Source organism: Protopterus annectens, chromosome 14.part0, assembly GCF_019279795.1.
Source record: "Protopterus annectens isolate FY-2018-M chromosome 14.part0, PAN1.0, whole genome shotgun sequence".
In the NCBI taxonomy this organism is placed as follows: Eukaryota; Metazoa; Chordata; order Ceratodontiformes; family Protopteridae; genus Protopterus; species Protopterus annectens.
In genome coordinates this window covers 524774725-524797324 of record NC_056748.1, presented here as the reverse complement: position 1 = coordinate 524797324, position 22600 = coordinate 524774725, and the positions used below count along the sequence as shown (strand labels likewise).

The 22600-nt window shown below is 38.7% G+C and overlaps 1 protein-coding gene across 1 annotated transcript in view; it reads left to right on the top strand.

Moving 5' to 3' along the window:
• The window catches only part of SUPV3L1 (Suv3 like RNA helicase), a 1221766-nt gene extending 1212274 nt beyond the window's left edge, over window positions 1-9492 (top strand). Inside the window, 1 exon segment of the mRNA XM_044056280.1 lies at window positions 8932-9492. Coding sequence (XP_043912215.1) covers window positions 8932-9445 — 514 coding nt within the window. The 3' untranslated portion in view covers window positions 9446-9492.
• The last annotated feature ends 13108 nt before the right edge of the window (window positions 9493-22600 follow it).

Below are 22600 nucleotides of genomic sequence, written 5' to 3'. Positions count from 1 at the left end.
CTACACAAATGTGTTCTTCACCTGAAAGTACATCTTTAAGCATAATATCTATCCATTTCCCCATAAAATGGATTTTAGAACCCCTTGCACTATCGGTTTCATTAGAGGGTTATGAAGGTCCTTGTGTATCTTCGGAATACCAAAGATAGGGTGTCTGTTATTTAAAATCTCTACAAGGTCTGCTCCTATCTCACCTTGATCAAACATGTCCCGAAGCATCAGATCAACTCTACTGTAAGAAATGTTCACCATGTTGTGGGAAACTTCGTTCTGTACTTTCCCATTTAATAACAAGTACATTCATTCTGCTAGAGTAATCTTGCCTTGTCATTACCACCACCCCCTTGTCGTTTCCCTAAAAGGTTGGCACTGTCGGTTGTACTACTGTTATTAAACAATAACCTGAAATTTAATTTCCAGACAAATAATTTCAAGTCCAAAATCAGTTCAGTAACACAAACTTTTATCCAAAAAATAGACAAGTTAGCCGGTGACGTCAAGGCCAGGAAAGTAAAGAAGTTTAATAGAGACACCAAGAGTATATGCATCTGGGACTGCATCCAAAACCACCTTCCAATGGAACAACTAATTCTGACAGCCCTGGTTATTACAACAGCAATTCAACTGAGGCAAAGGGAGATAGTGCTTCCTATCAGGCCCCTTTAAGGCAAGACCTCCCACGGAGGTCAGAAAGGATACGCAACCAACAATGTCAAGTGAACTACGGCCCACAGCAGAACCAGCGAGGCTCTGGTTTTCAATGACAGCAATCGCGTCAGGGCACAAGGAGACAGAATCAGAGGTGGAATTAGGTATTGGACTTGAACTTTTTGCGAAGAAGAAATTGATGTAACCTCTATGGACTATCCTGTTTGCGCTACTAATCACAAAGGTGACTTTACTTTGTACAATTATTATTCTACGGTTTTGGACGCTCATGTTGCTGATTTATTTAGCAAAGGCTTCAATTTTGTTTTGGATAAACGTTCTAGTTTTACTGAACTGATTTTGGACTGTAAATTATTTGTTCGGAAATGAAATTTCTGGTTATTATTTAATAACAGTAGTATGACTGACAGTGCCAGCCTTTTACGGATGAATAATACTTTTAATCCTCCTCTTACAAATAGTTTGCTTTTATTTGACAAAATGTGCGAGTTCGATTTTAGAACATTGCATAAGCATAACTCAAGTGTTGGTTTGTATAACTTGTGTGATCAAGAAAGAGTTTTATGTACCCTCTGCAATGACAAAACGTTATGGGTTATGAAGCCCGACAACGACAAGGGGGGTAGGGGTGGTAATGACAAGGCAAGATTTACTCTAGCAGAATGAATGTACTCTTATTAGATGGGAAGGTATATAATGAAGTTTCCCACAATATGGTGAACATTTATTACAGTAGAGTTGATTTGATGCTTCAGGACATGTTTGATCAAGGTGAGATAGGAGCAGACCTTGTCGAGTTTTTAAACAACAGACACCCTAGGGTACCAAGTGTCTTTGGTATTCCGAAGATGCACAAGGACCTTCATAACCCTCCGATGAGACTGATAGTCAGTGCGAGGGGTTCTGAAATCCGTTTTATGGGGAAAAACATGGATGATATGCTTAAAGATGTACTTTTAGGTGAAGAACACATTTGTGTAGACTCGTGGTACTTTCTAGAGAAATTAAATTGTTCAGAGTATGGGGACACGATTACTTTTTTAACCATTGATGTGGTCAGTTTATTTAATGTTATACCACATACCCTTGGCATTGAGTATTTTGAGGAATTTTTATTTGACACCAAGTGTTTTAGTATCACTCTAGGCGTATTAGTGACACTTATGGAGACTGTCCTAAAGAATATATATATTTTTTTTGAGGGGCAGTTTTTTTGCGAACCACAGGTGTTGCCATGGGGGCCATTTGTGCCCCAGTGTGTGCAAACATCATTATGTTAATGTGGGAAAGAAAGTTTCTTTTCACTTCTCCCTACACCAAGTGTTGGAAACTATATTTACGTTATATAGACAATTTGTTTTTTCTCTGGTGTGGTGATAGTGAGAACCTTAAAATCTTTTTGACCTACATCAACAACAGTACTGAGTTTTTGAGATTTTCCCATTCATATGACACCAAAAGGATTAATTATCTAGATGTGGAAGTTAGCAAAGATTTAGATAGAAAGCAATTTGTAAGCAATCTCTATAGGAAGCCTACACATAGCAACAGTTTAATTCACTATCATAGCAGCCATCCAGTTCATGTAAAAAGAGGAATTGTTAAAGGTCTATTCATAAGACTTGCCAGGATGGTTAGTAATTTTAATGATTTTCAATTACAGTGTACCATATTAATGGATTTGTTTAGGGCAAGAGATTATCCTATAGAATTTGTGGAGAAAGTGTACACAGAGGTTAAGACCAGAAGAGAGAATGGTAACTTTACCATTGTTGGGTGTGCATAATATTAGGGCAGAAGGGAGTTGAATTAAACGGCATCAACTGGTCACAAGGGAGTATGCTTGCTCCTTTGTCACCAGATTTTCAGTTGACCACGATCACATCTTTGACATCTTGATGAAGAATTGGCAGATTTTTTATGGACAGGATGGCATCCTGGATAGGTTACGATTCAAACCCAGAATTGTGTTCAAGAGAGGCATGACCATCAAGAATTTGATGGAAAGGAATGATGCAGGAGAACCATCTTCTGGGAAGGGAGGTACCAAGAAATGTGGATTTTGTGCCGGGTGTAAGTTTGTTCATCACACAGTGAAATGTTAAAGGTTAACCACACTACCATCAGGCCCAGTGGGAGGTTTTCCTGCAATTGTAAAGGAGTGGTCTACGATGCCCTATGTCCGAAGCGTAGTGGATTTTACATAGGGAAGACCAAAAGGAGGCTCAAAGAGGGAATTTACGAGCATGTAAGAGACATTGCAACTCTGATGATAACACTGCTCTATTTAAAATATATACATACATTTCCAGGTCACGAATTTAAATTTGTGGTGATCTAGGGGGTGAAAATAGATCTCAGATGTGGACCATGGGAGGACTTGTTAGAATTTAAAAAAATGATGTTGGCAAATTAGATTACATGCCCAGGTCTTCCCAGGTTTGAATGAAGCCGTCAGTATTGGGAGTCTTTTGAGGATGCGTTCTTATACAATATAAGAAACTTTGTGGTTCTTTTTGTTTGGAGGATGAATTGATTTATTGATAATATGTGGTCAAGATTCCATCTAGTTACTTGTTTTTAACTTGTTTTCTTTTAGTGGTTGGTTTATCCCAACATTTAATTAATTTATTGGAACAGGGGTTTCATTGGTTGAGAATGTCATGTGTTGTTTTTTAAACTGGTATTTTAATCAGTTTTTTATAATGTTTGGTATTCTGAAGAAGTCAGTTGTTACATATATGATGAAAGCGCTCAATAAACCTTCGATTTTGTACTTGTAGCAACTCTTCTACCTTTCCTACTTCCTGAAAATTTCTGGTATCCGTAGCCCTAAAAGGATGCTTGTATTTATAACCTTATTCATTATTCCTGCAAAAAATTTCTTAGTTCTTTACTGGGACTTCTTATTTTCAGTTTACTGCTTTGACCTTTGGACTTTCTGTAGTTACAAGGGTTTTGCAAAGCGTCTGCATCCAGTAGTGGCTTTCTGCCACACTAATGGCATACAAATCTTCTCTTACATGGATGGCTTTCTACTCCAGAATTTATTCAGGGACACACTGCGAAATCATCTCCATTACATTTTGACTCTGTGCTGGAATTCACCATCAGTTACAAAAAATTCCAACACATTCCCACCCAAGAACTGATCTTTCTGTAATACAATCTGGACACACCTGCAATGCATGACCGTATTTCTTCAGAGAAGGTCACCTCCATAGCCATCAAGTTCCTAATGCTTTCCAGAGAGGATCATTACTCGACCAGACAAGGTCTCAGGGCCCTGGGATTCATGGCTGCCACCATCCCTATGCTGCCCCTTACCAGACTACACATGAGGAAAATACACTGGTATCTGAAATCAATGTGGTCCCAGCACTCTCACCCTCTCACTATCCATATTTCTGTTCTTCATTGCTTCAAGAAGTAGTGATGGAGCAACCAGGTTACGCTCAGCCCAGGTTTCCCATGCACTCTAACCCCACACAACCAAGTCCTGTTTACAGATACTTCAGACAGGCATAGGAATCTTGGACAGGAGACCACGAAGTCCAACGGGAGTGGCCTGCTCATGTACTCAAAGAACACATCAACTTAAAGAAAATTAGGGCATTTCTACAAGACCTACAGACTTTCTCACATCTTTGGAAACCAGGCTGTCTGCTGGTGCACATGGACAACACCATGGTGATGTGGGACATAAGCAAGGAGGCACAAGGTCCTATACCGTGGACAGGGTAACACAGAAGGCCTGCCACCTAGCCTGTCAGATGAATCTTATTGTTACAGTGATGTACATTTCCCCTCAGCAGAACTTATTGGCAGACTCTCTAAGTAGGAACTTGGAGAACTCATGAATGGTCATTGAACACAGAGGTGTTCAAATTCATAACCCTCAGATGGGGGCTTCTTTGATAGACCTCTTTGCCTCCTCTGAGAGTCATGTGTTCCCACTTTTCTGCACAAGGAATCCATCACCTCTACCTTGGAGGACAGATGCCTTCTCCTTCCAGTGGACTGAGAAAGTTTCTTTATGCATGTCCGCCCTCTACTTCTCCCAAGACTTTTCAAGCTCCAGAAGGAATCTCTAAAACTTCCACTTCTGACACCTTTCTGGCCAAGACAGCACTGGTTCCCACTCCTGTTTCGCTTATCAAAGATACATTACTGGAAAATCCCTCCAAAACCAGATCTAATCACTCAACAAAGGACAGCTGCTTCATCCCAGTCTGACCTCACTCAATCTAACCATCAGGATGATATGACTCTAATCCCTGCAAGGCATAACTTTTCTGAAGAGGTTGTTCAAATCCTACAAGAAGCCAGGAAACCCAACCCCAAGATGTCTTACACAGCCAATTGGAAGAGATTTTCCATTTGGTGTCTTAAGCGCAAACTTCAACCCCTTCTATCGGACAACTCCACAGTATTCCAATATTTGTGTGACTTATTCATTCAGGGTTGACCTACTGTTCTATTAAGGCTCACTTACTGCCATTAATGCTTGCCTACTGTTGGAGTCCCCTGTTATGTCCAGGACAAAGGTTAAGATTTTCCTGAGGAGAGTTTTACACCCTCCTGGCTGAGGGTCCCCCTTTTCAATCTACCCTTTCACCCTCTGGATGTACATAGCTTCCTTTGTCTATTGGGGCAATGCAGTTCTGGGTAACTGCATCCATATATCACCTGTGTGCTCTATGTCCTTGTACAGAGAGCACTCGTGTGATGTATAGCACATACAAGATCTGAAGGCTTTGTTTTGCTGGCTGGACATTGGGCTATCCTTGGCAGGAGATTTCTAAGGTGAATATTAACTCTACAGGGAAAAGAACAGCAGCTACTGTTATGGTATGATTTTACACAACTGTACTTTATTTTTGCATTTAATATGTTCAGTACTCTCTTAAACCCACCCCCAGCAGCACAGGATTGTAACAATATTTTAATTTGCTTCTGCCCAGCATGTATCTTGTTACAATGTAAAGCCTTGTATACCGGTTTACTTTCTTATCTTTAACATGTGTACAGCAGTCACTTTTAAGATCTTCCCCACCTCACTTTTAAAATGTCAGTGTGTGCTCACTATACAAAACTGCTTTACAATATAACACACAATTTACATAATTTTTATACAAATGTTCAGTAAGAACAAAAATCTTTCTTGCAGTTGCATCTTCATTCCCTTTTAGTGTCTTTCTAAATATTAACAACAAAGTGGGGTGCAAGCTTTACAGTTCATCCACCAGTTTTAACATGGTCAATAAAATTCCAGTCTTTCTCTGCCACTTTTCCCTTGCAAGGCATATTTCACATGTCTATTTACTCATTGGGATTGATGCTTTATAGTCTTCCAAGTATTCACTGATTTGTGTTGTTGGTCTTCTTCCTCACTCATCATCTCCATCTTCCAACGTCAGTCTCCAATTCAAGTCCACAGTGCTCCTGATTCTTTTACTTGGCTCCTATGTTTTTTTTTCTGTCTCAAGCATTTTCTTCTGAAACAATGGAAAAGGTGACAGTGTCTCTCAGTGAGCTTATCAGAAGTATGAGAAGCAGAGACTCTGTCTCTGCTTGCTGGCTCACTCCTTGTTGGATAAATTCATTTGTTTCCTCCTTAATTTGTTCTGCGTTGAAAACTGTATTTTTTTTATCCTTCAGGAAAAATATTCTGAAGACAGTTGGGTACAGAAGCTTGAATCTTGCACCTTCCTGTCAACATTCCCTGATTGTTGGGATAAACTTGCTTTTATCTGCTTGGTGTATAAACAATAATCATTTTCCCCAAGCACTCCCACCAATTTTTAATGTTTTTCCCTTCTGCCACAATTTTGTCAGAAGCAACTGTGTATGATTGCATCGTTACTATTTATTATAGGTCTGGCTACTTTCTAATGACCAGGTTTGGACTATATACCCACAGTGTTCTAACACATCTTTCTGTGGAATACCAGTCCTGTTGCTTATTTGTACTTTTCTTTAAACTTAATGCAATCTGTTCCTTGCAGTTTCTTGGGTATAGCAGAAAATCTCTGGTTTCCACTCCATGGTCGGTCTTCTAACTACTATTTTTTTAAAAGAATTTTATTAAATGATTATTAAAATGAACAAATATTTCCATAAAATTGTAACAATTTTTTCTTTAAAGTTAAAAAATTAAAAAACCTTGTAATATATAAACCAAAGTAACTAAACTATGTACAAAGGAGTTCATCATGCAAAAAACATCTTAATGCTACTGTAGAATTAATAAAAATCATCTGTTTGCATAAATTAATAAACTATTTTCCTAGAAGTTCATAAATGATATTCCATGAATTATATAATGTAGTATTCCTAGATTATCTAGATTTAATAGTCAACATTTCCAAATTACACGTTTCAAGGAGTTTATTTTTAAATTCCAGAAATGTGGGTGCTGTATTAGATTTCCAATTCTTAGTGATTGGTTTGGTCTATACTTTCTATAGCTAGAAAAACAATGGGTACTTATTCTCCTTTACACAATCTGGAACAGGAGTATTAAATAAAACAAGTGATTTAGATATAAAGAATTTATCAGTAAAAATTGTTTGCAACAAATTATTGACATCATCCCAAAATTTTCTTAAATATATGCAATTATAAAACATAATTCACCAGTCTGCATTCAATTCATTATTACATCTCCAACATGCTATATTCTTTTTAGAAAATATACTTATATTATAAGGGGTGATGAATGATCTATATACAAATCTCCATGTGAATAATTTCCACTTTAAAGAAGAAATAGTCATACTTGCTGATTGTAAAATATTCAATTTGTCTTTCTCAGAGGGGGGGATTGTTATTAAAGAAAAATATTTCCAATAATTATCTGATTGTGTGTCTAAATCACTTTTAATTGCCCTATATATGTTTGATAACTTGTTTTTAGCAGGAGATTTATGCAAAACTGATGAAATCATATACTGTATTAGTTTACAAATTGTTTTCCTAGTTGTAGGAGACATAGAATCTAGTTTGTTTAATACATATTGCCTGGCTTCCTGAAGTTCTAACCATAAATATGTATCAAGTTTATACTCTTCCAAGAGTGAACTATTGGATTTTAACTCATTATTTATCATCATTTGGTCCCAAAATATTAAATGTTTTTGCTGAAATATAAACATTTTTGTATAATCTGAAGAGAAATGGTTGTGTGTGTAGGCTATAGGGAAGAGTAAAAAAAGCCAATCCTTATAGCTATTATATTTAAATATATAATTTTTAAATGATTTTAAGAGAAAAATTATATACTTAGAGTTAAAATTGAGAGAAGAAAATTCAGAAATATAATATTTTAACCTCCAAATAAAGGGATTACTAATTATATTTAGCTTATTATAGGAACTGTTCATATCTGTCGTGTTTTGTGACAGTACCTCTATAAACTATTTCCACTTAGTGTATTCCTAACTACTATTTTTGAACAGCTCTTCTTTAGAAGTCTTATGCTCAGCCAGCCTTTTCTTTATTTCATCCTCTGATTTTTACATTTGTATCAGTTTGGCTGAATAGTTAAAGCATCTTCTATTTTCTAGCCTTTTGTTATTTGATCTGATATATTCAGTCACTGTCTTGTTTATTTATATAACTGAGTACTTTTTCCTGTAAATTATTAGAAGCAATCTTTTTGTACCATATCTGAAATTTAAACTGATTTTTGCTAAACAGCTGCAAGATTCTTCTTGCAGATTTTTCTTTTTTTTTCCTTTTCTGGTTGATTTTCTCTCAAGTTCTCCAACATTGTTCTTTGCTGACATCCAGGGAGTGAATTTACTAGCCAATAATCATATTTAACCAAACTGACAATTTCACTGGCTGTTTTTTTACAATCTGGGACAGCTTAACTCAACCCGTTGATCAGTGTGCAGCCATCTTGGAAGTCTCTGAAATGGCCTTTCTTGATCTTTGCTGTGCCCTGGAAAACAAACTTAATAAGCTTCCCTTTCTGTGCGAAAGTCAAGCTCAATGAGCAGACACCCCCTGCAACAAATTCCCATTCATCACCCAAGAAACAGCAGCAGTTGGCCTAGTATTTAGATGTCTGCTACTGTAGTAAGTTGTTATACATTTCTTCTTTTCTACATAATCATGTACCAGTTCAGGTGATGGATAAGCAAATGTATTTGGAACTGTAGTGTTTATACAAGGTATGAAGAAAGACTAGTCTAGGCCTTCCTGCCCTTATTTGCATTTCATCTTTTTCAAGTGAAATTTTTTCTTGTGTTACAGCTACAGGTTCATGGATATGTTTCCTGATGCAGCTCTTGTACGGGATATGCAGAAAGAACTGGATAACATCATACAGAATGGTGTGCGCAGCATCACACGTCTAATTCGTGCTTCAGAAGCCAGTAGTGCACCTGACACATCATCTCTGCTAGACAGTGATGTTCCTGTCCTCAAACCATTATCCAAAATTGGTGGGTCAATTGTGGAAAAACTCTCATTGGCAGACTTTACAAAGCAGCCTTTTGCAGCAAAAGGACAAGTGCAAAGAAAAATTCGAGGCTCCAAAGCTTTGGGTTTCAAGCCTGTAGAAAAGGAATTGAACTGGCAGAGTCATAAAGTGGGGCCGCTTGCCACCCGCTTGATGGAACAAGGACTTATTAGTCCTGAAATACTAGAGCAGCTCAAGCAGGAGTGGACTGATTCACAGAAAGAGGATGGTGAGTCCTTGCCCAAGTCTGAAGCAAATGACTTTTACAATAATAAAGGGAGGAGAAAAAGAAGCCTTAGAGTGTAATAATTAATCATTTGTAATATATTCCAGTGAATAAATGGTTTCCATGAGCCTATATTTTGTTACATTCAAGAATGTGTAGAGCTTTGTATGGTAACAGAAGCAGTAACGACTCACAAATTACATCTGGACAGCTGATCATTTTTTTCTTTGTTCTACACTCATTCATAATAACTGAAGATGATTTTGATAGCATTGCTTGAAAGATGCATTCTTTCTTTTTAAGGTTCAAGAACAGAAAATAATCTGATTTGGCCAGCTGGTCATGACAGAACATGCTTAGGAATGGTGTGAATTTTTTTCTGTTTGTTTTAACTGAAGACACAGGAGAAGCAGTGAGAGAGTGCATTTTATTTAGTCATCAGCAATTATATTTAGACTGGATCCAGATTTAACATTGTATGCTTTAAACATTTGTTATGTTCCAGCCGAGTTATGGCTATTCCATTTGGGTAACACCGATATCTTGAATGCAGTTTGCCATTGTTTCTTTTCATGGTGCTGCATTCATATGACTAAAGTCTATGCATAGCTGGCCATTTTTTTTCTTTTAAACTCTAAAGTTAACATTGTAATCCTCATTACTGGTTATTCCCCAGTCTAGATGAATCACCAGGAAGGGGGTCTCCTGTCCCTCTGTTTATTTATTGTGTGAGTAAACAAAGCCTGCTTTCTCCTTTGCATTAATTGAAGCCTCATATAGGTTCATAGATGTGTACTAGGCTAATAGCCCTGGAGCCTTTACAAGCCTAGCCCATAGAAGTCCCCTGGCATCGTGCCGCCCGATGTTAGTTTCCAGTGCCTGTATCAAGTAGAGCCACTGGAGTGATCTCCGGGGTGAACTTAGTATTTCCCATCCACTCATCAAGATTCCTCTTGAAGAGGGCCAGTGAAGTGCTGTGCTTGGCATGTATGGAAAGTCCATTCCAGAGCATGGGCAGTCTCTGGGTTATGAACCTGTCCCTCCAGCACGTTCTGTTGATTGTGGTAATGAGGTTGAGGTCTCTGGAACATGTGGTGTGGAGGAATTGGGATTTCTTTAGATGTAGCATTTCTAACAGAGCTGGGTCAGACATGGCTTTGTAAGTCAAGCAGAGATTGCCTCTTAGTAGACTGTATGAGCAGAGAATAGCTAGATTTTTTTTTGAGTCTGTTCATGTAGGACATCCTCATCATGAGGTACTTTTGTGGCCTTTCCAGCTGTTGCACTTGTCTAGTGAGGTACATGCCAAATGGGGCATTATACTCATAGGTTCATAGGTAGGTACTAGGCTATCGGCCCATGGGCCTACGTAAGCCTAGCCAACAAGGTTCCCTGGCTTATGCCACCCAAGAAAGTTATTTTCCTGTGCCACCATTGAGCAGCGACACAGAAGTGATCCCCGGAGTTGATTTCCTATTTCCCATCCACTCGAGATTTTTCTTGAAGAGTGCTAATGAAGAACTTTGCTTGACGTAGATGAGTGGCCTGTTCCAGAGTATGGGAAGTCTCTGGGACAGGAATCTATCCCTCCAGCATACCCTGTTTATTGTGGTGACAAGGTTTAGGTCCCTAGAGTGTGTAGCTCGGAGGGATTGGGATTTCTTTAGGTGTAGCATGTCCAGCAGCTCTGTGTTTGACATAGCTTTATATGTTAGGCAGAGATCACCTCGGAGTAGGCGATATGCTACTGAGTAAAGCCAGAGTTTTTTGAGGCAGTCAGTGTAGGGCATTTGTTTGAGGCCAGTAATCCTCTTTGTGGGGTACTTTTGTGGCCTTTCCAGCTGCTGCAGATGTCTTGTGAGGTACATTCCAAAAGGGACGTTGTACTCTATAATGGATCTAATGAGTGTCGAATAGAGGGGAACAATGACCTCTTTTTTCCTGGATGAGAACCCTTTTATGATGAGGTGTGCCACGTAGAAGGACTTCCTGACTACTGTGGCGATGTGACTATCAAAGGAGAGACTACTGTCCACCTGGGTCCCAAGGTCTCTTATCACACATTCAGTGTTAAATAGATTGCTGCCTATGTGGTAGTTCATGGGTATAGAGTTTTTACCAGAGGGGATGAAACTGCACTTTTTGGCATTGAGCTTGAGGCCATGGCTCTGACACCAGACATCTGTCTCAGCGAGGCCCTTCTGTAGGATGTCCACATTATTTGGGGACTTCACTATGGCTCCTAGTTTGCAGTCATCTGTGAACTTTGTTAGCCAGAGGCCTTCTGTGTTGGCCTGTACTTCATCGAAGTAGATACCAAACAGGAGAGGTCCCAGGACGGAACCCTGTGGTACTCCATTTGTCGCTGCTTTGAGGTCAGATTTGGAGTCTGCAACTTTTACAGTGTGGGTTCTGTCAGTGAGCCAGTTGGCAACCCATCTTGTGACTTAGGGATTTATACCTAGTTTAGTGAGTGTAGCTATAATTCCAGAATGGGGGATGGTGTCGAAAGCCTTGGCGAGGTCAAGATAGGCTGTGTGAACCACCTTGCCCTCATCTACAGCTTTGGTGACTGCCTCAAAGAAGTCTATCAGGTTTAGGAGGCATGGTCTGCCTTTCACAAACCCAAATTGGGTGGGATCCAGAGTTTGGGGGTTACCAATGTTTTTGTTTGAGTTCCATGATGATACGTTCCATGGCCTTGCAGACCAGGCTCATCAGGCTAATAGGTCGATAATTCCCGGGATCAATGGTGGCTCCCCCTTTGTGGAGTGGGATAACTGTTACTGTGCACCATTCAGTGGGCACACCTATGATTGGCCTAATGAGGGAAAAGTAGAGAGAGATGATTACTTCTTTCTTCCTGGATGCAAAACCCTTGGTAATGAGATGTGCCACATAGAAGGACTTTCTGACCAAAGGAGAGGTTTGCTGTCAACCTGTATCCCGAGATCTCTTATAACACCTTCAGTGTTCAGTGGGCTCCCAGAGACGTGGTAATTAGTGGAAATGGGTTTTTCCCAAAGGAGATGATGACGTATTTTTTGGCATTAAGCTTAAGGCCATGGTTTCAATACCAGTCATTGGTCTCAGTGAGGCCTTTCTGTAGGATGTCTGCATCACATCACTTGGGGAGTTAATAATGGATCCCAGCTTGCAGTCGTCTGCAAACTTGGTCAGCCAGAGTCCCTCCATGTTGGCCTGGACTTCTGAGAAGTAGATGCCAAACAGATAATCTTTAGATGCTCATCATATGATTTTTTGGGAAGGGCAGCAGGGAGAAAGCTGCAGTTCTGTGGTGCAACTGGCTCTGTTTTCTTTGAAATGTTGCAGAGCATTAGTGGTTCAGGTGGTTAATCTCATTTTCTGAACCAGGTAGTAGAAGCTTGTTATCTAGATGCTAGGCACTTAACTATGTTCTACTTCAGTAATGTTGGTTTCATCTGTTTCCCTTTTTTGTTTGCTCCCCATGTGGTTCAAAAGGAAAAGAGTTAAACCCATGTTCTGGGTACAGTTTGTGTTCGCAGCCACATCAGAAACTGCTGCCATCCATGATAGTTTTATGTAGTCTTTGGGCCTTTTTTTTTGTATTTTTTTTGTTGCAAAATTATTTTGACCTTGGACTGTTCTTGGCTGTTGTTGCCATGCGGCACCACCTATGGAGTTTGTGTTATTTCCTATAAAAGCAAACTTGAGATTTCATCAATGCCTAGTTTGCACACAAGGCAACTAGTTTGTAGTTACAAGCACTGCCCTCAGAGTTGCAAACCGGATACTCCTGACATTAATTTATATTCTCACCGCAATTGTCTTGAATAAAAGGGGCTTATTGCCATGGATATGAACATTCCCACTGTCTCCATTACCATCTTGGTGGATATGAGCATCTTGATGCAGTGTTTGCCTCATGTTTACTAACAGCCAGCAAATTCTCACTAATAAGGTATGTGAAAGATGTATTTACATAATGCCAGGATCTGCCACATTATGCACTCACTCAGGTCATTCGACCGCAAGTACCAGTATGAATCCGTCATTGTCCATGTGGGTGTAAGTGACCTGAGACGTACCTCCCTAGACTGTATGAAGAGAGAGAGCATGGAGCACGTGGAGTATGTGTCACAAGCAGGTATGTGCCTGTCTACCTTCTCCACTTTTTGAAAAGGTTCTTTGAGGAAGTTTTGCTCATTGGAGCAAGACAAAAGCGCTTACTTTACTGTCTCTCACCAACGGAAAATGATTGACTTTAATAATTGACTTCAGAGAATGTTACTGAATGTGAAAGATGACAAGGAACATTGTTACATGTATTAAGGACAAGTTTTATCTTGAATGAAGCTTTGCTTGATTGCTTTAGTGAATTCTTTTGGATTGAGTTAACTTTAACCTTGTTCTTTTGGGCTGTGTAAAGTTTAGAAGGGTTTGTATGCTTTCTTTTTTTTTTTTTAATAATTTTTACAGAATTTTCCACTATGCCTAACAGGAATGAGTTTTATCAGTGGAGTTAATTAAAATGATGTAGAGGCCATGAATAATTCAATCACGTGTGTGTGAAGCCTAATACGCAGCTTTGATTGATTAATGCAGAGTGGCTGTTTAAAATTAACTTTGGTGTATATAAAGAGTATCATGGCATTGTGGTCCATATAAAAAGGTGAGGCAATATTTCATCTTACAACAGCTGGCAGGAATGTTCAGCAGGATGAGTATCTTGAGATCCATGATGCTGCAGTTTTTAGAAACATCCACACATACAAAAGTGACCTGGTAAAATGGAAAAACTTTTTGGCTGTGGCTCATAATTTTTTGTTTTCATCTTTTCTGCAACAAGGTTTAGTTGTGCTGAAGGGCTAACTTTGGTTTAATTTAGCTGACATGAGAGCCAGTTGTAATTTTTATTGCGTTTCTTATGATTTTTGTCGTGGTCAGCCGGATTTTGCTTCTTTAATAATGCTTCTGCTAAAACCTTAAGTCAGGGACCTGATCACCACCTCTCACTTTGTCTGAAAACTACATGTTTTGGCTTAAAAATTGACCGTGGTATGATGTGAGTTCAGAGTTGCTTATTAATTAAAATGGGTTATCCTGCCAACACTGTTTTCGTGTAGCAGTAATGTTGGTTAAGAAGATTTTGAATTTGACAGCCTTGTCTTTTGTCTTCCTTAAAAGATAATTAACTTTAGAACCAGTCAAGCTTCCCTTTTAACACAAAACAAACCAGTGAAAAATATACCTCTTCAAAAATGAAAATAAAGGCCGCTGGCAGCAAAGAAGTTCCACAAAAAAAGGTTTAATTATCCCAGAGAAAGTAAAGTAAGCGCTTTTGTCTTACTCCAATGGGCAAAACTTCCTCAAAGAATGTACAAATCAATTAAATCACTTGACTGTTAATTAAATCTTAAAAAGATATACGTCCAAAAATACACATCCAAAAATGCAGTCGTGAACAAATTTCTTAAAAATATATACAAAATGTTTTTTGGATGTGTATTTTTGGACGTATACCTTTTTAAGATTTAATTAACATAGTCAAGTGATTTAATTTATTTGTATAAATAATACACTTTTTGAAAAGGTTCTTTGAGGAAGTTTTGCTCATTAGAGCAAGACAAAAGTGCTTACTTTACTGTCTCTCAGATAATTAAACCTGTTTTTTGTGGAACTTCTTTGCTGCCAGCGGCCTTTATTTTCAGCTTCCGTTTTACATCGAGCCATTTATCTCATTTGCTGGTGCTGTTTCTCCACACTAGAAAACGGAGATGAGTGAGTACTGCCTTGTCTAGAGTGTTCACCAGTAGATTTGAAGTTTAGCTATCTGTAGTGCGCTGAATTACTTCACAAAGGCTCACAACCCTTTATTTCCTTTGCAAAGGTTACAGAGGAGGCTGAGATGTCCAGACAGATAACTGTATATTGTTTAAGCTTATCAGAAGCATGGAGAAATATTCTCTGTAAAATAACTACAGATGGTTCAGCACTGCCTTCTTTAGAAGTTTGACTGTGAAAGACGTCTTCATCAGTATGGCTTGGAGTTTTAGGTCATCCGTGTACTGCACACTGCAAACTGTACAAGCAAAGCTTCCTTTGGGAGGGCTGTGTTACAGGGTATCCTAGCCTATTCGTTGTCCTCATTATGCCTTGTTCTCCAAACTCCTGTTTGTAACTCTGTCCCATGATGGAAGATTTCTGAGAAAACTCCGGAGTGTGATGCAAAAGTTATGTTATGAACTTAATATGTCTAGAAGGAGTCTCTTGCAGCCCAGCCATGGAGTTATCCATCTACCTCTTGCTAATGTTAAGGAGTTTTGCCAACATTGTAGAATTACTGTTGTTTTACTGTATCTGTGTCACATCCCGTTACTTGGACATACGCACTTTTCATGTTGTGAATTTAGACTGTGAGAATGGAAAAGAGCTGGAAAATCCATAGTTGTTGCTACCCTTGGTGTATGGCAGTGTAACTACCTTGCTGAGTGCTGTCAGCTGGAATACCCTAGAGATCTAATACTATATGGAAACAACTTAAAGCAGAAGTTCTGGTAGATGGTTCTGCTAAGTTAGACATCCTTAAAGCTCTATTGTTAAGGCACTGGATTTGACTAATTTACTTAGTGGAGGTCCCTCACAGAAATTTTTGTATGGTGAGTATTCATGTATAAGAACTTTTTAAAACAGCAGCTAGTAAAGTAAACAAGGTAGACCAGTATTTTTGGAGTAGGAGAGGAGCAAAAATGTCATACCAGTAGATAAATATAACCCACAGTTGTTGAATCTGTTTGCAGGCAGTGGAATAACCCAAGTCCACAAAGTTTAATTGTAACATAAAATTTACATTTTAAAAACATGAATATTTTTTCAGGCACTCTTAGTAAAAAAAAAATTGTTTAAAATGTGTGTGTATAACTGTGGAGTAAACACGCTACTCATTTATTAAGACAAGTGGTAGAAGTAACTACCTTCATATTTTACTTATAACCCAACTTAATTTTTTAAGTACAGTTTCCAGTTTAGTGACTTCTCAGTGAAGCAAAACCTGATGGGACCTGTAAACTTTGAAGCAGTCTCATATGTGTTTTTGTGTCCTGCAGCTGTCTGTGTCATACATTGCTTTTTTGAAACACCACTTTTTTATTAAAGTATACTGTCTGCATTGTTGCACTGGTTTAGAAGTCTAAGATAACTGACATTGTAAATGTACTATTTAGGGAATTTCAAGGTACTAGTTATTTGTAATATTCAGTACAGATATTTTATATTCATATAATATGCAATTAAAGAAAACCCTGTACCCAGTAAATAACTTGTATGAATGAAATGTATGCTGAAGAAACAGAAATAAAGACTTATTTTCAACTTTTGGACATTATCTCATTACTTTTGTGTATACCAGGCAAGTTTCTTGAATTTCAGGTGTTAAAATCAGTCCACCTTTTGTTGAGCAATCTGAATGAAGCAGCATATTTTCAGAGTTTTGTGACCTGACAGCTGATAATGTACTTGGCCACACGTATTAGAATGTGCCTCCAGTGGTTCAGGACCATTACCTGACATGTGGGCATATACTTCAATAACTAGCTTCACACATGATGTGAGCTTTCCCTCCCTCCCTCTGTGCTGAGCTCACACCTTGCATTTTGGGTCCCCCAGCAGGTCCAACTGTTGACAGTTGTGCAGGAGTGGTCCTCAGAGGTAAGGCATTATCATCTCTTATGGAAATGCTTACAGTAGCAGTTCCTTGTAGTCCCCCTGTGTGAATATGAAGCAGCATCACTATCCCTAATTTGAGCTCTGTTGTCACGATAAAAGAACAGTGTTATGTCACAGATGTGAGTAACAAATTAGAAATGTATTTCCTGAATACATCACTTCAAAGATTTTCCACTGTTTTACCTGACAGCTCATTTTGTCCTTTGAAGGATGGCCTGGACTAAAATGTTTTCCATCAACTGCTGGATGTTATAAGGAATGACATTTCTTTGAACTGTCTCATAGGCTTTAACTTATGCTTAGAATTATAAAACATCCATTTCCAATCTTGTACAAGAGGAATTCCTTTTTCTGTAGAAAACTGATAGGAAGCTTCTTGGATGTTAAGAATTGAGGACTAAGCTAGAAACGTTTTTGCACCCAAGACGTTGAGGCATTAGTGTGGTATTATGGATTCCAGTACACTTTCCCAGTCTGCCAGATGCTTCTTGATCAGGATGGTGTTGCTGTATATGGTTATACTGACTCTTATCTCAAGAAAGTAACATATGGCCCTTTGTGAATTAGAATCGTAAGACCTCTCTCAGACTTTCTGAAGTTCATTGTAGAGTGCAACTCATACCTCTCAGCTGTCCATATTTTCACAGAACGTCCAGATTTTTGGTCTGTTCCCCATAGAATTTATGGATTTCTGACAAATCAGTTGGATGATTTGAGATTGAGGTCACTAAATAATGACATACATTTGAGTTTCAGACTTCAAATCCTTCTGAAAATGTCTGTTAAAACAAAACCCTGTTACTCTAACAACTTTCTAAGTTTATATGAGCAATGTTTAAAATATATACCTATTTTTGGGCCTTTGTCCAAGCATTTCGTCTGGCTTTGTCCAGATTTCTTGCACTAAAAGGTTGAGAGGTATGGTGCAGCTAGTTCCAGTTCAAGGAGCTCATATTTCAGTTTCTGTGCTTGCTGGCTGTGATGGTGGAACAGTTGAATGAAAATGTTGGTAGCCCAGTTGTGTGATGTGGAGGGATAAAGCCTTGACTATAGCCTAGATGACCGTAATTTATTTATTACTGTGGACACTTGTCAGGCAGCAAGGAATGATAATTCTGTGGCTTGTGCTGGCTTGTCTATCTTGGGGGGGGCAGGAAAGATAGCCCCAGTCAGACAGTATGCCCCCCTGCAAGTGAAGGCTTCCATGATGGTAGTAGTCATAGACTGAGGACCATGGAATTAACTGTCCCAAGCTGGTGATGGTAACCCTCAAAAACGTGTGAGAGTATATATACATAGTGGGAAGGGCATATGAGGCCCTGAGAGTGATTGGGTACCCTTGACAGCAACAAGAGCAGGGTTAGGGCCATAGGAAGAAAGGACTTCATAGTTTGTGCTTTGTACGATGCATTCCTCTGACTAGAAGAATGCTGTGCAGTTACTAGGTCAGTGTCAGAAAGGAAATGGTCTTCATGCAGTCCCTATCAGGTGGATAAGCCAGACTCTTTCAGACTGAGAAAAGAAGAGCAGACAGACAGGCAAGGAGCTAGGTTGATGGCTGAGTACAGAAGCACAAACCACTGTTATGGCTGCTGGGATGATGGTCCTCATTTAGGTGGCTGGTACTGAAGATTAAATGAGTTTGTCCATTTGGGGAAGGCTTTGTGGTCTGCAGGTACAGGATCAAAAGCACCTAGAAAAAGTGGTAAATATAGTATTCCTGTTCTTAGGTGAGTGTTTGGGGGGGCACACAGACTTTTTTTATGGTGCTGAAGAGTCCATTACTCTTATATTTGGGATTTAGGAACATGTCTTCTCAAAGTAAGGTCATTTTGGGTACCCGTACAGTAAGCACAGGTTATGTAGATCATCCTGGACACACTTCTTACCCAGAGTTTCCTATCCAAGGACAATCCTCACACTGAAAGGAGAAGTTAAATGGTAAATGACTAGGTGAGGTGAAGGCTAACTGAGGAAGAAGAATTGCTTGAAAAATCAGCAGTTTTAGGAGTCTGAAAAAATAATGCGGCACTTAGAGCAGTATTTGTACAGGATAAGATAGACACAGAGGCCATTACTGTAGCATATAGGCATTATATAACAGAGAAAGAGGAGCCTTTTCAGGCCACAAGATGTGCAGAAGAGCAACAATAAGGAGTGGTGGGGGTGAACTTTGCAAATGTGGGGGGTAGTAATAAATGCAAGGTCATGGCGCAGGATAAGTGAGTTTAATGGAAAATCTGAATTGCTGAAGTTGAGTTTTGAGGTAATGAAGCTTGGTGGTTGCATGTTATTTATGGACTACCCATTGTAGACCAGGTGGGTGAAGCCTGGTAGCATTAACACCTTAGGTGCCAAGGAATCCAATAGAACTCACTGGAAAGAACTCCGGATACAATAAAAGCCCATTGGAAACGTAAACTGTGAAATTTATTAAGTGTTCACATTAAAATCCACTTTTTGTCAAGACACCATTGCTCAACTTCTTCAGATACAAAAAAGTACATGAATAAAAACCATTTCAAAGCAATGTGTCATTTAAATCTAAAACTCCCCTCCCATGTGACTTTATTAAATATAGCCATTGGTTCTATTTGCACGGCTAGTCAGTAAATATTCAGTAGTCAAATACATTGTAATTAAAACGTCTTTGCACTTGTGTTACTACTTATGAATGCATTAAGTCTCCAAGCCCCCTTGTTCTATACATGTCCTTATAGTTTAATAAATATTTCTTTACTACACTGATTTGTAGTAAACTCTCTAAAATATTATCGAACCGTGTGTAGACAGATAGTATATCAAGTGTGCAGATTTTAAAGGTTCAACAATACATCCAGTACTATACGTTCATTATATCAACTATGTCTACCTAAAGGATTATTACTTGCAAACTTTTTATACCACAATCACTTTTTAAAACAACAACATAAGCACATTAAAAGTTACAAGCTCTCCCGTCTATCTTCTAATTCTATGCCTGTGTCATTAAAAAATTAGAAACGTGCATAGTATTTAAGAACTGTGTATGTTGAGAAACTTATAAAAAAAATGTTATTCATAAGTAGTAACACAAGTGCAAAGATGTTTTAATTACAATGCATTTGACTACTGAATATTTATTGACTAGCCGTGCAAATAGAACCAATGGCTATATTTAATAAAGTCACATGGGAGGGGAATTTTAGATTTAAATGACACTGCTTTGAAATGGTTTTTATTCGTGTACTTTTTTGTATCTGAAGAAGTTGAGCAACGGTGTCTTGACGAAAAGTGGATTTTAATGTGAACACTTAATAAATTTGACAGTTTACGTTTCCAACGGGCTTTTATTGTATCCAGAATTCTTTTCAGTGAGTTCTATTGGATTCCTTGGCACCTGTGGAGTTAGTAGTTGGTGGTCTTTTTCAACAGCGTTAACACCTTGTTAAGGCTTTACAGAGTAGAGGGACAAAAGTTCTAATAAGCATCTGTAACATGCCATTGTGTCAAGGGTTGTAGCTACTGAAATAGTAGTATACTTGAGACAATAATGAACTCTGGAACAGGTTGTCATTACCTTCTGGACAGATGCAGTGTTTTAGACCTTTGTGTTAACTACACAAGAGATATCTGATGTGATGCTGAAAGAGGTAGAGAGGCAAACAGGTGATAATATGTTGGTGTGAATAAGATTGTAGGCAAAATATGTTAATTGTGTTGAGATATTCTGGTAGAAAGTATGGAGAGTTAGAGGATGATACATATAAGAATGGAGAAATAATACAGAGTGGACTTGAATGCTTTGTGACATCCTGAATGGAGGAATATTTTGGGAAGAGGATAAACTGTGACTGCTGTTTTTTTAACATGTTTATTAAATTCGTACATTGTAGACATTGGCATGAGTATGCATAAAGTAATGGAAAAGGAAATAAACCTTAGCAAACATTTTTCATTTTCATGCCCTACACATTTTCTTTTCAACAGTTATCATTCACTCCAATATTACATTAATTTCTCATTTCCTGCCTTCCTTTAAACCCCACTCCCCTTCCTGAACATCTGTTTGCATTTCTTCTTCCCACAAATTCCATTTATTTCTGTGTAGTTTATTCCATCCCTTTTCTAAAGATCCTATCTCCAGTTCCTTTATCTCCTTTACAATATGCAGTACTTGATTGCATTTGGTTTAGATTTTGATTTCTGTTTTGTAATATCTGCTTTGTTGGCAGCCAGAATCCTTAAACTTAGTAATTTATGTTTGGGCAATTCAGATGCTAATTCCCAGCTCAAAAGAATAATTTCTTTAGCTACAACCACTTGCTTACCCCTAACATTTCTGATAAAGTATGCTGCAGGGAATTTTTAAAGTCTGCCATCTCTTTATATGCTCCCATTTTACCCCTCTCTGTCCCATCAGACTGCCAGCAATTTTGCTTTTGGATTCTCATACCATATTTTATGCCCTACTAATTGTTCCTTTTTTTAGCAGCAACTTCTGATGTTCAACATGAGATCACCTTTGCAGTGATTTAAGCTCAATGGGACATAGTCTACCTAAGCTTTAGGACACCTTTCACTTGTCCTAACCGTTATACAGCTCAACAGGAGATGTTCTGTAGTCCTATCTCGCCTTCATTCTTACACATGGGTACGGAGCCGATTACAAAGCTCGAAGTCTCTAAGCTGGCTCGTGGCAAGGTAGGTATCCCATAATGCACTAGTAATCCCCAGATCTCGTTTGCTGCTCTACGAGTTCAGAAGTGTTCTCTTTTTTGGCCGTGGCTAAGTTGGAATATTTTTTTCTTCAAACATTTATAGTGTTCTTTTTTACTGTAAAGTTAGTTTAAGTATTAATGGCTTACTGTTGTTAACTTGCGAGTAGTTAGTGTGTTTCTGAAGTTTAATTGCAAATCGCTCTTGCTAATTGTTGGCCGTCGCTTCCACAGGCCTTCCTTAGTGGTATCCCTTCGTTTTCTGTTGTGCTAGTTATTGTTAATCTTTCTCAGGCATATGTCCGTTTTTTAGTTGGAGGACCTATTTTTTGCCTTTTCTGTTACTTATTTATTCTCTATCTCGCCTATCCCTCTGTTTAGGGCTAGGCCCATTTTAGTTAGAGGACCTAGTCCTCTATTGCCTTTCTTCCTTGTGTATTGTTTCTTCAGCAGGGCTAGGCCCATTTAAGTTAGAGGACTTAGTCCTCTGTTGCTTTTCTCCCTTGCATGTTGTTTATTGAGCAGGGCTAGGCCCGTTTAAGTTAGAGGACCTTGTCCTCTCTTCTTATTGTCTGTCTACGATTATAGTCTGTTGTCGTCATTGTGGTAGTTATGTGTAAGGAAACTAAAGACCATAAACCTTTGGGTTTTAAGAAATGCCTAAAGTGTTCACAAAAAATGTCCCTGACTAACAGGCATAGTTTGTTTGTCTTTTCGACTTTTTCCCGGTTAGGGGTCGCCACAGCGGAACTCTGGTCCGCTTATGATTGGCAGTAGATTTTTTTATGGTGCCAAGTTGCCAGCCCAACAATCAAACTTCAGCGAAGGCAC